The sequence below is a fragment of the Onychostoma macrolepis genome, chromosome 06 (assembly GCF_012432095.1).
Source record: "Onychostoma macrolepis isolate SWU-2019 chromosome 06, ASM1243209v1, whole genome shotgun sequence".
Classification (NCBI taxonomy): domain Eukaryota; kingdom Metazoa; phylum Chordata; class Actinopteri; order Cypriniformes; family Cyprinidae; genus Onychostoma; species Onychostoma macrolepis.
This window is the reverse complement of record NC_081160.1, coordinates 1,349,246-1,363,423: the sequence shown is the minus strand read 5'-3', so window position 1 is coordinate 1,363,423 and position 14,178 is coordinate 1,349,246. Positions and strand designations below refer to the sequence as shown.

The 14,178-nt window shown below is 36.5% G+C and overlaps 1 protein-coding gene and 1 long non-coding RNA gene across 3 annotated transcripts in view; one reads left to right on the top strand and one right to left on the bottom strand.

Annotated features, from left to right (window-relative positions):
- Positions 1-571: 571 nt before the first annotated feature.
- On the bottom strand, positions 572-13,886 carry LOC131542080 (uncharacterized). Of its 2 annotated transcripts, XR_009271657.1 has the most exons (4): positions 13,314-13,886; positions 10,091-10,247; positions 9,492-9,564; positions 572-1,379 (listed from the first exon to the last, which is right to left on the bottom strand). It is a non-coding gene; the product is annotated as an uncharacterized LOC131542080 (long non-coding RNA). The 2 variants fall into 2 exon arrangements; XR_009271656.1 differs by lacking the exon at positions 13,314-13,886 and having other exon boundaries at positions 10,091-10,653.
- The window catches only part of zeb2b (zinc finger E-box binding homeobox 2b), a 102,285-nt gene continuing 99,471 nt past the window's right edge, over positions 11,365-14,178 (top strand). Inside the window, exon 1 of the mRNA XM_058778378.1 lies at positions 11,365-11,665. Within this exon, the coding sequence (XP_058634361.1) occupies positions 11,602-11,665 (64 nt within the window). The 5' untranslated portion in view covers positions 11,365-11,601. The remainder of the gene's footprint in view (positions 11,666-14,178) is intronic.

Sequence of the window (14,178 nt, the reverse complement as noted above, 5' to 3'; positions counted from 1 at the left end):
CCGAGGCACGAGGCTCAACATCGAGTCCAGCACAAAGCTCGTCAGTACCTCTGATCGCAGCTAATTTAATTAGTCTGAGAGTCAGTCCACAGCAGTTCCTCTGATGCAGAAGATCCAGACCAACAGCCATTCTGTGGCCCACTTTAAACCAGAACGGAGCCTCGGCTCTTCTCATAACTTCTTCTACCTCATTATCTCCTGTTAGTAGAATCATTTTACACAATCATTTGCCATTATAATGGACCTAAAGCCTCATTAGGGTCAAATACATTCAAAAAAACTGAAAAAAAAAAAAAAAACCTTTCTACATGATCCAACTCTTAAAAATGACTTGAGTTGGTGCGACAGTCAGCTTTATTAAATATTATTAATGAGATTTTCAAAATTGAAAAATCCAAATTTTGAGGATTTTATTTTTTTGTTGTTCTTTTTCTCATGAATGGAGAAGAAAAATAATACTGCAAATAAAATAATACTGTATAATACTGAAAAAATAACCCAAAAGTAACACAAAGTATCACAAAAATGATGGTAACTTTTTTAATTTTATTTTTTTATCTGGTAATTGAAATAAAATGTAAAACTGAAATAAAAATAAATGAAAGCTAAATAAAAATATTTAAAAGAAGACAATAATTAAGCAATACATACAATTTAATAAAACTTAAACTAAAAATAAAATGAGAAAGAATATAACTTCATTAAAATATGAATAAATACCACACTAGTGTATGAATAATACTGACCACTGCAGCTCTCAAATCTAAATTGTTTTTAATATATTTAAGTTTGGTGTGCCACAGTTGGTTTTGACACACACGGCCGCCAGTGATGTTTTGCATTATTGACATCAAATCTGATATGAGGCATCGATCATCAGCAGCATTTGTAAACATACACAAACATGACGTGAGAGCTTTTATGGAAGTTACAATTTTCAGGCAGCTTAGATCTTAACTTCAAATAAAGCAGCTAATTATGGCTGGGCAAAGTTTTACATTGTGTACCAGTTACCTGTCATGTATTATTCCCGGCACGTCAGTCAACGGGCTTCGTTCAGAGCAGAGGACCGGTGGATCAGGTTTCTGCTGGTTTAGTCCCGGTGAACAGCTCTGGATCGGCCGCTCATCAGACGTCATGCATTACTGAGATGAAACTCTCCTCATTAGCATGATGAACTTTGTAGCGGAAACATGGAAAGTTCAGCTCTTCATAGGCGTAATTACGTGGTAAGCTGTGAGATTATTGAATGTGAAGAGAGTAATGGTGTTCATTTGTAAATGTGTGTTCTCCCTGATGATCTTTCATCTCTGCACACTCTCTCCTGATTACGGCCAAATGAAGAGCCTCCACTACAGCCCTCAGCGCTGCTTTTGTCCCTGCGGTGGGAGGGAAAAATCACATCAATCTTAGATGAACCTTCTGGATTCAATACAGATACAATGTACAGCATCTGAGATATGCTGTCGATCACCACAGGAAATAAGTGTATCGTTTATCAGCATAAAAATAAAGCAAAAATCATGTGAAGGTACAATGGAAGTATATCACATTGTTGCATGTTGCTTTTTGATTTTAGTTGCACTGAGCGGATGCTAATGGTGTAAAAATGATGTGACAGTAAAGTTTATTTAATGCAACTGTAAATGTGAGTCAGAACAACGCATTATCCATAACTAAGTAATGCATTCATCAACACGTGGCCTTCATAACACATCAGTAATATCTAAAACCAGCGCAAGGGCACTTATGACAAAAATTTGATGTAGGATTTATGCAGAAATTGCTAGTGAATTTCACAAATAATTACAAAAATGCCAAGTAACATTATTACTAAATTACACATTAATTTTTAAATAAATGAGAACGACTGAAATAGCATTTTCTTGTAAAACATACTCCAATAATCTTTATTTACAACTTGGGGAAACAATTGACTTGCAAATATACAGTTATCATCATTCAGTACAATCCCACATGAAAAAAATACTATAATAATTTATAGTAAATACTATAGTGTTTTTGAACCATATTATAGTAAAGTACTTGCATTTATTTGTTGTGGTAATTCTATAGTTGCTGTGGATAGTTTTCTACAACTATAGGGTATATTATTCTACAATACACTACAGTTCACTGTAGTTAAAAACTAAAGTATACTACAGTATTTATTACAGTTCGCTATAGTTAATATTACAGTATGCTGTAGCATTCATTAAAGTGTTGTAAATACTATAATATGTACAGTATAATACACTTTACTATAGTATGGTTCATAAGCACTATAGTATTTACTATAAATTATTATAGTATTTTTTTCATGTGGGATGGTTTGAACATTTAACATACATAAAATGTATGAAATTAGGTTTAGCAAGGCAAGGCAAAGTAGTTGGCTATTTTATTCCAAAAGGGGCTAAAGGCCCACCGTAAGAAAAAAATGTACTATTCACTGCGCCTAAAATGTAGAATTGCAGAAAAAAATATATACGTTGTATTGAACATTAATGGAGCAACATATTTTGTGTGAAAATAAATCATTCAAGTTGTTTATTTTGTTTAAAAATCATAAATCTATGAGGTGGCAAGAGGGTCTTTTACCCCCCCACCCCCCCCACACACAGTATTGATACACATACTTCAGCTAAAATAATGTTTTTTAATATAATGTCTAAGATAATACTTGTTCAAAACAATCACTTTAGCAAAGTTTGTATGTATATATGTGTATATATATATATATATATATATATATATATATATTTTTTTTTTTTTTTCTTTTATAAATATTTTTTAAATAATTTTAATAAGTAAAGATTCTGAAAGTATTGAAGGAGATCCAATAATAATTTAATATAGATTTACAGTAGTAACAATATTTTTATATGAAGTTTTTAAATATGATGGTTTCATTCTAAACATGGTGATTATCTCTAATATGGACACCCAACGTGATATATGATATTTACCATCTGAATCTAACCATGTCATGTCAACAAATGGAAAAGTCAGCTATCTATTAATTATCATGTTAATTACTGTGCGCCTTTAGCCCCAACAGCAGGGGCGCTCTTTACCCCAAATACCATGCTTTTACATATTCTTTCGTTATTTAAAAACTGTTGCTTTAATTAACTAAAACAAAACTGAAAATCATTAAGACGACCTTTGTCTCAAAATATATGCATTAATTCTACATTTTAAAAAACATAAAATATTAGATCAAGTAAGCACAGAATCAACTTTGCGCTGCTGCGTGCGATCGGTTCAAGGTCCAGACAAATATACACATGCATCTTGAAAAGCGGATGTTTTGGAAAGTGCTACGCCATGTTTTTGTGCCATCTAGTGGTTTAGAGGAAAGTAATATCAAAGGCGCCTTTTACCCCGTTGTACCCTAATAATAATAATCATACTAATTTTAAACATATAATTGTGTACAATGTAAATCCAGTATTGGAGATTGTTTTACATTTAAATTTTTTAATTTAAATTTAAAAACTGCTGGAGCAGAATTATTATCTGTGGCTATTTCTTAAACGAGGGGGTTATTTGCGAACACATGCATGGACATTGATTATTGAATTATTATATTGCATTTTCACTCTGTATTCTTACATCTAATCTGATACGTCCATCCGCTGACCTTTTAAGCGCGGCTCAGAGCAGGTGAGGCCAATCACAGCAGCTCTCTGCACTCGGCCGACATCAGGAAAACTTGTGCATTTTTTAATCCCCGCTAAAAATACCAGACTTTACGAAGAAGAGGGTCAGAGCCTTGTCATATCAGGTTATGTCTGCCCGGGATACTTGTACAAGTGTATCATGATCCATTTTGTGAGAGCATAGCTCATGAATTATAGATGCTGGCAGCTCGGCAGACCGCGCAGGTTGCGAAAAGTGCCGCGCTTGTTTTCTCCTCGTTCGCTCGGTGTTTTCTCTTCCCCGAGGCGAGATTCCTTTCCTCACCGTGTCTCCTTTTTGTCAGAGGTTGTAGGTGCATTTTCAGCGGCGAGGTAAAAGCAGACCAACATGCTGAATAATTTAGCGCGCCGTGTTTGAACAGGTACAAAAATAATCCTGTCTCTGTGTCTCTCCTGTGCCCTCTGCTTTGAGAAAGCGCTGCCTGAGAGAAGCTCTCCTCGCAGATCACAGCCAGATATGAAATATTAAAGGTTATTGGTGGGGTGAGAGCGAGCGCTCCTGCGAGAGCAGGTAACTGCGTGCCATCAGATGCCTTTGGTTTATTCATGCCGATCTCTCTCAGTAAACAGCACGGCGGATACGGACGTTTCTCTTCTCAGAGAGCCACCGAAGTTCAGACACCTGATGGAGGTTCAGGTTTGCCATCTTACCTCTACGTTCTCCGTCTCTGAGTTAAGTGAAGCATCGACCTCGAGTTCACTCTTAAAAATAAAGGTGCTTCACAGCGGTGCCATAGAAGATCCTTTTTGTCTAAATGGTTCCATATGGTTCTTTATGGCATCGCTGTGAAGAACCTTTATGTTTAAGAGTGTTCCTGCGGCGGAGGCGATCTGGGTCTGCGGTCAGTGGGGGTCGAGCACCTCCGGCGGACAGGCCTCGGGTTTGAGGTTAATTAACACAGAGAGAGAGTCTGAGCTCAGCCTGGCCGAGAACGACGCTGCTAACGATGGTGATCTGATAGCAATTAATGCTGTGACGAGGTCTGCGCCCCCAACCTGCCTGCAGGCCCCGGGTTGTGTATCACAGCTTAAATTATTCTGATTCAATAGAGTTTGCTGATACGGCGCACTAATGACTGGAGCTTGTGTAATCTGTGCCCTGATAACGTCTCTCTACCCTATGGAAGCGTTTCCGCCACTGAATGAAAATGTACAGCGGTGGCCAAAATGATTAGAACACTAGTATTTTCAGCAGCTAAAAAAATGGTTGTACGTCAGTTGTTTCTATCTTTTGCTGTAGTGTGTCAGTAGGAAATATCAGTTTACATTTCCAAACATTCATTTTGCCAATAATTGTTATAAGAAGATTTTTCAGACTTTTTTTTGTTTCACATTTATTTCTCAGGTTTTTTTTTTTTGTTTGTTTTTTTCCAGCTTGGACAAACAAACAACAACAACAAAAAAAGGTAAAAGGTAATTGCAACTTCTTAATCTCCCAATTCTTTTTTTCTCACAATTGCAAGTTAGAAGTACATAGTTATGAGTTTATGTGTTGCAATTTTTACTATTTTACTTTTTTTCCAGCACAGAATAATAAAAAAAAAAAACGGTAATTGTGATATTTATTTGAAATCTGACATTTCTTCTCACAATTGCAAGTTTATGTCTTCCGATTGAAAGTTTTAAGACTGTAATTGCGAGTTTATATCTTACAATTCTGACTTTGTTTCTCAGATTCTGACTATGCATCTTGTTGTTGTTTTTGTTTTTTTAAAGACATTTTATCTCACAATTCTGACTTTTTTTTTTTTCACAGAATTGCAAGGGGAAAAAAAGTCTGAATTGTAAGATATAAACTCAATTACAACTCAGCTGCAATTGCCTTTTTTTACTCTGTGCTGGAAATAAGCTTCCATACATCACCTCTTTGTGAACATGAACATTGTAATATTTGGGAGTTTGTATCATTTGAAAGAATATTTTCTCAGTGAGTGATAACTGTGCAATACATTTCTTACAGTATTTATTCATCTTATGTATCATTTATTCAAGTACTTTCATGGCACTTCAAAGAATTTCATGGTGCTGCTATTTCATACTTTTTTTTATTAGTGGCAAATGCAGACATGCATGGAAACACAGGTTATGTAAGCGTGTCCTGTGTAACTGCTGGTTGGGTTGTGGTTTGTTCTCTCACAGGTGTGTTTATTGCGAACGGTCAGAGTTACTCAAGCTCTTCCTGTTAAACTCTCTGCTCGAGTCAGAGCTTCAGTCTCTCCATCATGAGCTGCTTATCTGCTTCTCTTCGTGTCTCCAGCTGCGCTCATCTGTCACTCTCCTCCACAGCCAATAAATAACACTGATATTAGGTAGCCTGTGTGTCTATGTGAGCGGGATAGATTGGACATAAAGGCTCCTGACGACTGTATTTCTCAAAACACACAGCAAATTTGCAAGTAAGTTCTGCAGTGACGGTGTATTTTTGTGTATTTTTTGTGTTTTTGTTTTTTTGTTTATCATGACCCATTGATTTCAGGATGATGGAACTGCTAAATTGCTTGTTTCTGGGTTTTGACTAGGGAAATGTCATCCCCACAGCACCCCATAAGTTGTTTCTCCTAGACAGAAACAAGATTAAATAAGAAAATGAACACTTTCTTATTAGAACTTCAAATGCGATTCCAATGAGATCTTTACAGATGCATCTCAGTCTGGATGATGTGGCTGCTCAAATCGGACTTCAAATGGTCTTTTCTTAACTCGAAAGCACAACGATAATGTCAAAAAACGGTGATGAAGAATTCATACAGTATTCAAATGAAGCCGAAGCCATCTGTGACTACAGCCTGGACCATCGAAATATATACCAGTTTTTTTTTTTTTTGTGCGACAGAGGAGTTTTGCACTGCGACTCAACAGGCACTTATTTGGAGAGCGAGATAATGCACCTCTATTTTTCCTGCGTCCGTTTTGAATGCCTCATCACACGTCGTTCCAAAGCAACCCATACAGATAAGTTGGTTATTTCTGAAAACACAAATCTGATTTCATCACTTGTGATTAATAGCGCAGACAGTCTGCCTGAAAATATCTGATTTGCCTGCAGTCTGAACATAGCCTTTGAAACTTTTCTTAATAACAAAGTTTTATCAGTAGTTTCAACTTCTCTAGAGTTTCAGCAGAGATCTCAACGATGTCTCAAACTGTCCTCAGGTTTTCAAGATACCAAAGTCTGTGATCAAAGATCAGAAATCTCAGTATAAACTTTCCAATTAAATTCTCCCAATTGCTCTCACTAAATGCCAACTATTTTTTTTTTGCAGCAATAGAATTTCAAGGGAAACATCTTTGATGCTTCAATGCAACACAAGCGAGAACTCCATTAAGTCTGAGCACTGAAAGAGCATCCTCTGAGCGCGAGCACTTCCTCTGCAGGTGTGTGAGCTGTGAACGCCGCTCTGTTGCTTGTGCACTTAAAAGGGGCGGATTGATCTAAACCTGTAGTGAAGAGCTCAATAATCTCGTCTCTAAAAGACTCCGTGTGGACGCCCCCAGCGGACAGCCTGTTTGCACCCGAGCGGTGCCGGGCGTCCCGCAGCAGCCTGATTGGATCCCCGCTGAGGGAATGTGCCGTGACGTGCTCCAAAACCGCTCCGATGCTCCGACCCGTTATCGAAATCCCGCCAGAAACTCGCCATGAAGACGCACTGTCCTTTTGCACCGAAAAAGCTCAAAAAGACAGGCCGTGCATCGATTCGCAATCGGCTACAAAGAAACCGGTTGAAAAGAGCAGCGGAGTCCCACCGTGTGATAATTGCGCCGCCACGGAGGTACCTGCTCCGCCTGTGGTGTGTGCCAGTCTTCAGGCCTCCTCAAAGGTGACACGTCGGATAAAAGACGGAAGAAATCAAGCCTGAAATGAGAGTCAAACGTTTATCTGGACTTCAATGTGGCCAGAGCGCTCAAAGACGTCGAAGCAAAGCGAAAGGTGTTTCTTTCCTCGTGCTTCACTTGTCGTAATCCTTTAACCTGCACTGTAACTGCACATTTTCCAGTTTACAAAACCTTTTGAGTCTCGAATACAAAAAAAAAAATGCTATTTTCTTGAAACTACATTAGCTTGTCATTGAAAATGGTCAACATGTGACTGAAACGTTTGCCTTGTTTGTTTTTTCAGTAAATTGCTTTCATCTTGCTTGCGACTTTTGGACTTTTCAGACTTTTTTCCAAGTATTTTTCTTCTTGAAATTACATAAAAACCCTTGTCAGACCAGCAAAATTACCCCAAATGTCATCCCAACTAGTCAAACACAGTTGTCTGAACAAAGAATTTCACATTGTTGAAATGTTAAGGCTTTGTGAGTTCCCAGCATGCATTGCAGCATGAATACATTACGCAGTTACTGTTATAGGATTATTGTTTTTCTGTTTGCTGACTTCATTTAAACTTTTTTTTGTTGTTTTGTCATTATTGCTAGTTATTTGTTGTACTGTGATGTAAAGAGCATTCGTTGATTGCCAGGTTTGTGTGTCTAATTTTGAGGCCTAGAGTATGTTCAACCACTTATATTGATATCTTGGATATCTTAGTTTTGTAAGATGTTTTATTGACAAAGACAATGTCGTCTACTTATTAGTCTAAGTTATCCTTTAACATTTGTCATTAGTAAACAAATATAAATTAAATAATGTGGAGACTTTTTACACATTCTTTTTGTCTTCCAGGAAACAGAAAAAAAAAAAAAGTACATTACCTCAACCACAGTAATTGCTGCTTCAGTTGCTGTGACAATTTTTCTATCAGCAAAATAAGACAATCAGCATTGCATGAAGAAACACATTTACAATGGCTAAAAGTATCTTTACTGAGAAAAACTTAAAAAAATAAAAAAATTATTATATATATATATATTTGTTATTATTATATATTGTTATTATATAATGTAATATTATTATATTATTATTATTATATAATGTATATATTATTATATATACATTATATATATATATAATGTATATATATTGTTGAGAAAACTTAAAAGTCTTACTGCATTTTCTCAACTATTTATTCTTTACAGTGTGAGAAATCCATGAGGTCTAGCTTCACAAACGCGAGCGCGCTCTGTTAGATATTATAAAGCCATCAGAGCGCAGGCCCGAGCTCCCACCGCGACTGTTAACGCGCGACAGAAGCGCATGCGAAAGCGTCAGGAGCGTGCGTCTCGACGGATCCCGCGGAGCCCGCGCACCTCCGCTCGGCCCTAATCATTATTTGATGACAGAAATCTGCGCGCATTACGGCGCCAGCGCTGTTTCTTAGCAACGCGCCAGGGATATTCAAACAATTTCATTAAAGTGTGACACCTCTTAGCAGGTGGCTGTGTGCGAGAGGAGATAAACACAGAGGTGGAAGCGTCGGCGCTATTTGCCAACATCACAATTGATAACATCAATTCAGCAACGTGTTTACAAGCCCTATGAAATGAAGCGAGCGTGTAAGAGTCGCTGAACCCCAGACGCCTGCTGTCTGCTACCCAAACACACCCAAACGCTCAGGTAGCGCTGCTATTCAGATGGAAAACGCTTGATTTACATTCCAATACCTTCACCGCGTCCTGGGATCCCGCTGCCTCTGATGTAATGCCAGATGTGTGTGTGTGTGTGTGTGGTAAATTGGATGTTTGCAGCGACTGATTCGCTACCTGCGGTAAATCAAGGTACGGGTACAAATGTGCTGCGGGAAAACAAACAATCGCTCTGGATTGCTCATCTGCTTGACAAAAAGGCGGTGTAAAAACAACAGATCCTGAGGGAGGGAGCAGGCGAGTGAAAATGGGAATGATTTACCTCAAATGCGCTGTGGAAATTTCAGCCGACAGGTGACAAAGGTGAGCTGGTCAGTGTGTGCAGATCACCTGTCCTGTGAGAGATGCCGCAATGTGTAACTAAAACCACGAGAGCTTGGACAATCTTCTACCTGTGCGGGTGAATCTCACGGAAATACTATCACACATTGGCCCAAAATAATAAAAGAAATAAAATAAAAATATCAATACGTTTAAATGAATAAAAAAGTTAATAATTACATAAAAATACATTTTTGTTAAACTTTTAATAAATGTTTGTTAAATTGTATGCGTCATGATTTCAGTCCATACAAAAGTTAAATGTAAAAGAAATGGAATCTAGAAAAAAAAATAATAATAAAAAAATACTTTCATAGTGCCCTATAGCGAGAAAATGTGCTTAATTGTCATGAAATCAATGTCATATTGCAGAAAAAAACATTAATGTTCTAAAAAAAAAAAAAAGTTTTCTTCTGATTTTGTGGTGAAATATGAGCTGGACGTGTTCTTGACAGATTTGATGAGATTCAGCCGTCTATTTAAAGAAATATCAGCTGTTTCTTCCAAACATGTTTCAGGTTTCATCTGACATCTGCTTACCTGATCTGCTGATACGATGTGTGTGTATCGAGAATCTTGTTGATCAGTAACCGACCTGAAGTTCCACAGGTGTTCGTGTCTGCGATGATGAAATCTGCCTTCCTCTGACCTCAACGCGGCTTCTCCCGCACGTGTGTCTTTTCTTGTCTTACACCTCCTGTAGTCAGATGGAGGAGAACGCATCCCATGATTCTGTGCTCCGGTGAGACAAAACAACAAACAAATGTTCAAGCTGCACAGAGAAACACACACACACACACACACACACACACACACACACACAGAGCAGTTTGCTTTGAATGAAAATAAGCTTGCACTTTAACCACAGAAGGTTTGTGTGGTGTCATTTTCTGAGAGACTGGAGTCTCAGCGGATGACAACATGAAATGTTCATTAATAAAAACATGTTTAATAATAAAATACCGCTATCACAGACACATTATTTAAAGGAAGAGTCAATGTTTTGACAGCTTTACAGTGTTTCACTCTTCAGAATGTGAAGAACATTAAACACACACCACAAAATATTTTAAAGAGCTCATTTCATCAGCTTTCAAAGCAAGCACTCACATCATTTTGAACAATTTTCAGAAAACAAGACTTGATATCTTTTGTCATTCTGCTTCTAAAGTAAATGTATCTTGATTTAAAAAAAAAAAAGTTTAGATATCTGTACTGGAAAACAAGACAAAAACACCAAGTGGGATAATATATATATATATATATATATATATATATATATATATATATATATATATATATAATTTTATTTTTATTTTTTCAGTGTAAATGTCAAAATAATTTGTTTGAATTATTCAGAATGAGTCGCTTCTGCAGTTTAGTTTCAATAAATGGTCTAAATTATTTTTTTAAATCTGACAGTTACGAGTATGTTTCATTGTACGATGACTTAAACAACACAAATATCTGACATCAGGGTAATGAAGAATAGTCTTGTTTTCCCTTTGAAATAATTTACTGACCCATTGGCAGATATTTGTTGCTTGATTTAAGCACAACAAGAAAACAAGACAAATCTTTTTTTTTTTTTTAATATATCAGTGAAGTCTGCTGAGTGATCCAAAACTTGGCCCGTTCTGCCAAGGTGATGATCATGATGTAGCGATGATAAAAGCTTAAATGCAACGAAATCCATTAAAAATGAAGTGTTTACCAGTGTAAGAAATGTTCAATTAAATGCATTTACACACTTTTATACAAAGTCAATTAAATTGCATTGATGTAAGGATTTAATCAGTTCATGCATTCCCTGGGAATCAGACGCATGACCTTAGTGCCGTTCATGCTATGCTTTAGCATTTGAGCCACAGAAATGCTGTCCTTTTAACCATCGGTCTGGACTGACACACGATGCCATGTGACAGGAACCAGGAAGTGATGTTATAATGCTGTGTTTGATTATTTCTAATTGGCAGTGGTGTTGCTAATGCACTCAGACTTGCTCAGGTAAAGAGCTGCATGGCACAGTCTCTTATTAGAGACTCACACTTATGAATTTATCCACCAAAGGAAGGACACTTCACTTCAGTTTCTGGAAGAAGGATCTGTGCATTGGTGAGCTCTGTCCAAGACATCCGACGAGCACTTGCTCAGAGGACTCTTTTACGTTTACATGACTTCCCTTGCCTTCAGGGTGTATTTTATCAGTTCATGCACTTCTGTGATTTGAATCCATGAGTTTGAGGTCGCTGTTTGAATGGTTTTATGAATCAGCTGAAGGCTGGTGTTTCTGGTTTTGTTGGTCCCTTTACAGAACTAACTGTTGATGCAAATGCTACAAGCAGGAGTTAGATACTATTGTTAATAAACTACTAAAGTAAAATGTGTTTTGAGTTTATTTTCAACAAGATTCCTGATCATTTCAGTCTGATCGGAACAATTTAAGCGGCACATTTCATTGATTTATGTATCTGTCAGTGTGATGCAGCTTTTTTTTGTTTACATAGAAGACTTAAAGACACTGCAGCAGAAGATTTAGGCCTGTTTTACTGTTAGTGTCAGAGAAAATGGTCATGAACTGTAACACTAGAAAACTTGATTAATGTAAGTCAACCTCGGGGGGGAAAAGAAGTAATAGAAAAAAAAGTATATGATGATTGATGCTCATTGCTGTTCTGCAGAACCTTCAACAAGCTTGTAATTTGCAGAAGTATTTCAAAAAGTTTGGTTTACACAAACAGGTTTCAATGTAAACCAAATCTACAGTCTTGATGCCAAAAACAGTTCAAAGTTGCACTTATATTTCTGCTTTAAACTAGATTGTCTGCCGTTTTGAACTGTTAAAAATATCCTTTTTCTGATTCCTTCTAAAGCATTCATTGCTCATATTGGTGTTATACCAAGTTTTTTCTAAAAACTTTTTGATATGGCACACCGTTCTTGTATAACTCAACAACAAATTTGACACGATGCCAAGTATCTGCACAATACTTGGACCAATTGAAACAAACTAACTGTACCATTGTAACCAATACCATAGCAATTTGGTGACAGCGCCAACTATTTGTCAAAAGTTAAAGTATTGCATTATTACTGATTCTGCTTATGGCTTTAAACTACTGAACATCATGACTGGAATGCTTGATTCACATCCATGTCTTTCACATTTTAGTCATTGGTCAATTTGGTCAATTAATGCTAGCAGGTTTATTTATTATTTAAAGACATCGACGTTTTGCTTACACAAAGAAGTCAATTTGAAGTTCATTTTCAAGATTTATCTTATGAAATGTTGATAATATTTGATCAAAAAACATCACAATATACATCAAATCATATTAATAATACTTAATGCTGTTTGTGCTGTTTTCCCTCCAAAATGATGTCACTTCCTGATGGATGATGTCATTGAAGATATTACTTTTGTTAGTTTCACAAAAGACTAATCAAATGGAAAGTGATATTGAAGACACTGGGGGAAAAAAACAAAAAAAACTATATTCTCAAAAAACATGTTTAGTTTGAAATGTAATGCAATATGTGGAAATAATGGAAACAATTGAATATTTCAGAATAAATGTTCAGTTTTTCACGGTAGAAGTTAATGCAGCATCCAGACGTGACAAAAACGAACAGCCATACGAATCAATGAATTAAGACTAGTAGAAATGACCATTGTTTTGACATGAAGGCTAAAAAAAGAGATGAAGTTTTCCAAAGAGAGAAACAATCAGGTTTAATTTGATGAATGAAATTTTCCTACCTTGGCATTTTGGCAGTCGATGGTTTTATCGCATCACATTTATCAAAACATTTCCTCAACACTCTGTGACACCATCATTCCCTAGAAGAACATCGCTCAAAGAGAAACAGTCGGAGTTCCTCTGGGATTCACGGCTGAATTTATGTGAATCATCACTCGCTGCACAGCTGACTCGCACAAACAAATAATTGAATTGCTGCAAGTGCATAAAACACCACAATAGCTGATGTAACGGCATCTAACTGCTTTAACTGAGACCGGGACGGAAAAAACGTAAATCTGAGGTCCTCCTCGTACCCTTTATCTCTTCTAGCTGCGGCTGTTTTCTGTGTCCATTGAATCCTTAGGAAAGAAAATTAATTATAAAAATTAGACATCTTGAAATTTTTAAAATCATGGCTTCATCTGAACTGTATGAAACTTGGTGACTTTTATGGCATTTGATATGTAAACACACTAAAAAATTGAGGGCATAAATCAAAGGTTAAATGGTCGTAATAAAGTTGCACTTGTGGTCTTCACGGTCAAAAATTACCACCAAAAGAAATGAATGGGACATAGGAAAAAATGTGAAATATAGAACCAAAAAAATACAATCTACAGATCAACCATGATGCAGAAAAAAGTGCACAGCTAGTCTCTCTTTTAACCTGAAATACTGAATTAACTGAAAAAATAATTAAAAATAATATAAAAAAAATGGATATTAATTATTGCATAAATATTAATTGGTGCCATAAAATTCTCTCAAAATACAAAAATAAAAAAATGTTATTGAACAAAAATATATTGCATTGATTTTTCTGAAAAAAAAACAAAAAAGGCTTTGGTCACCTTTTGTGTGACCCAAAAATAAAGGGGCTCA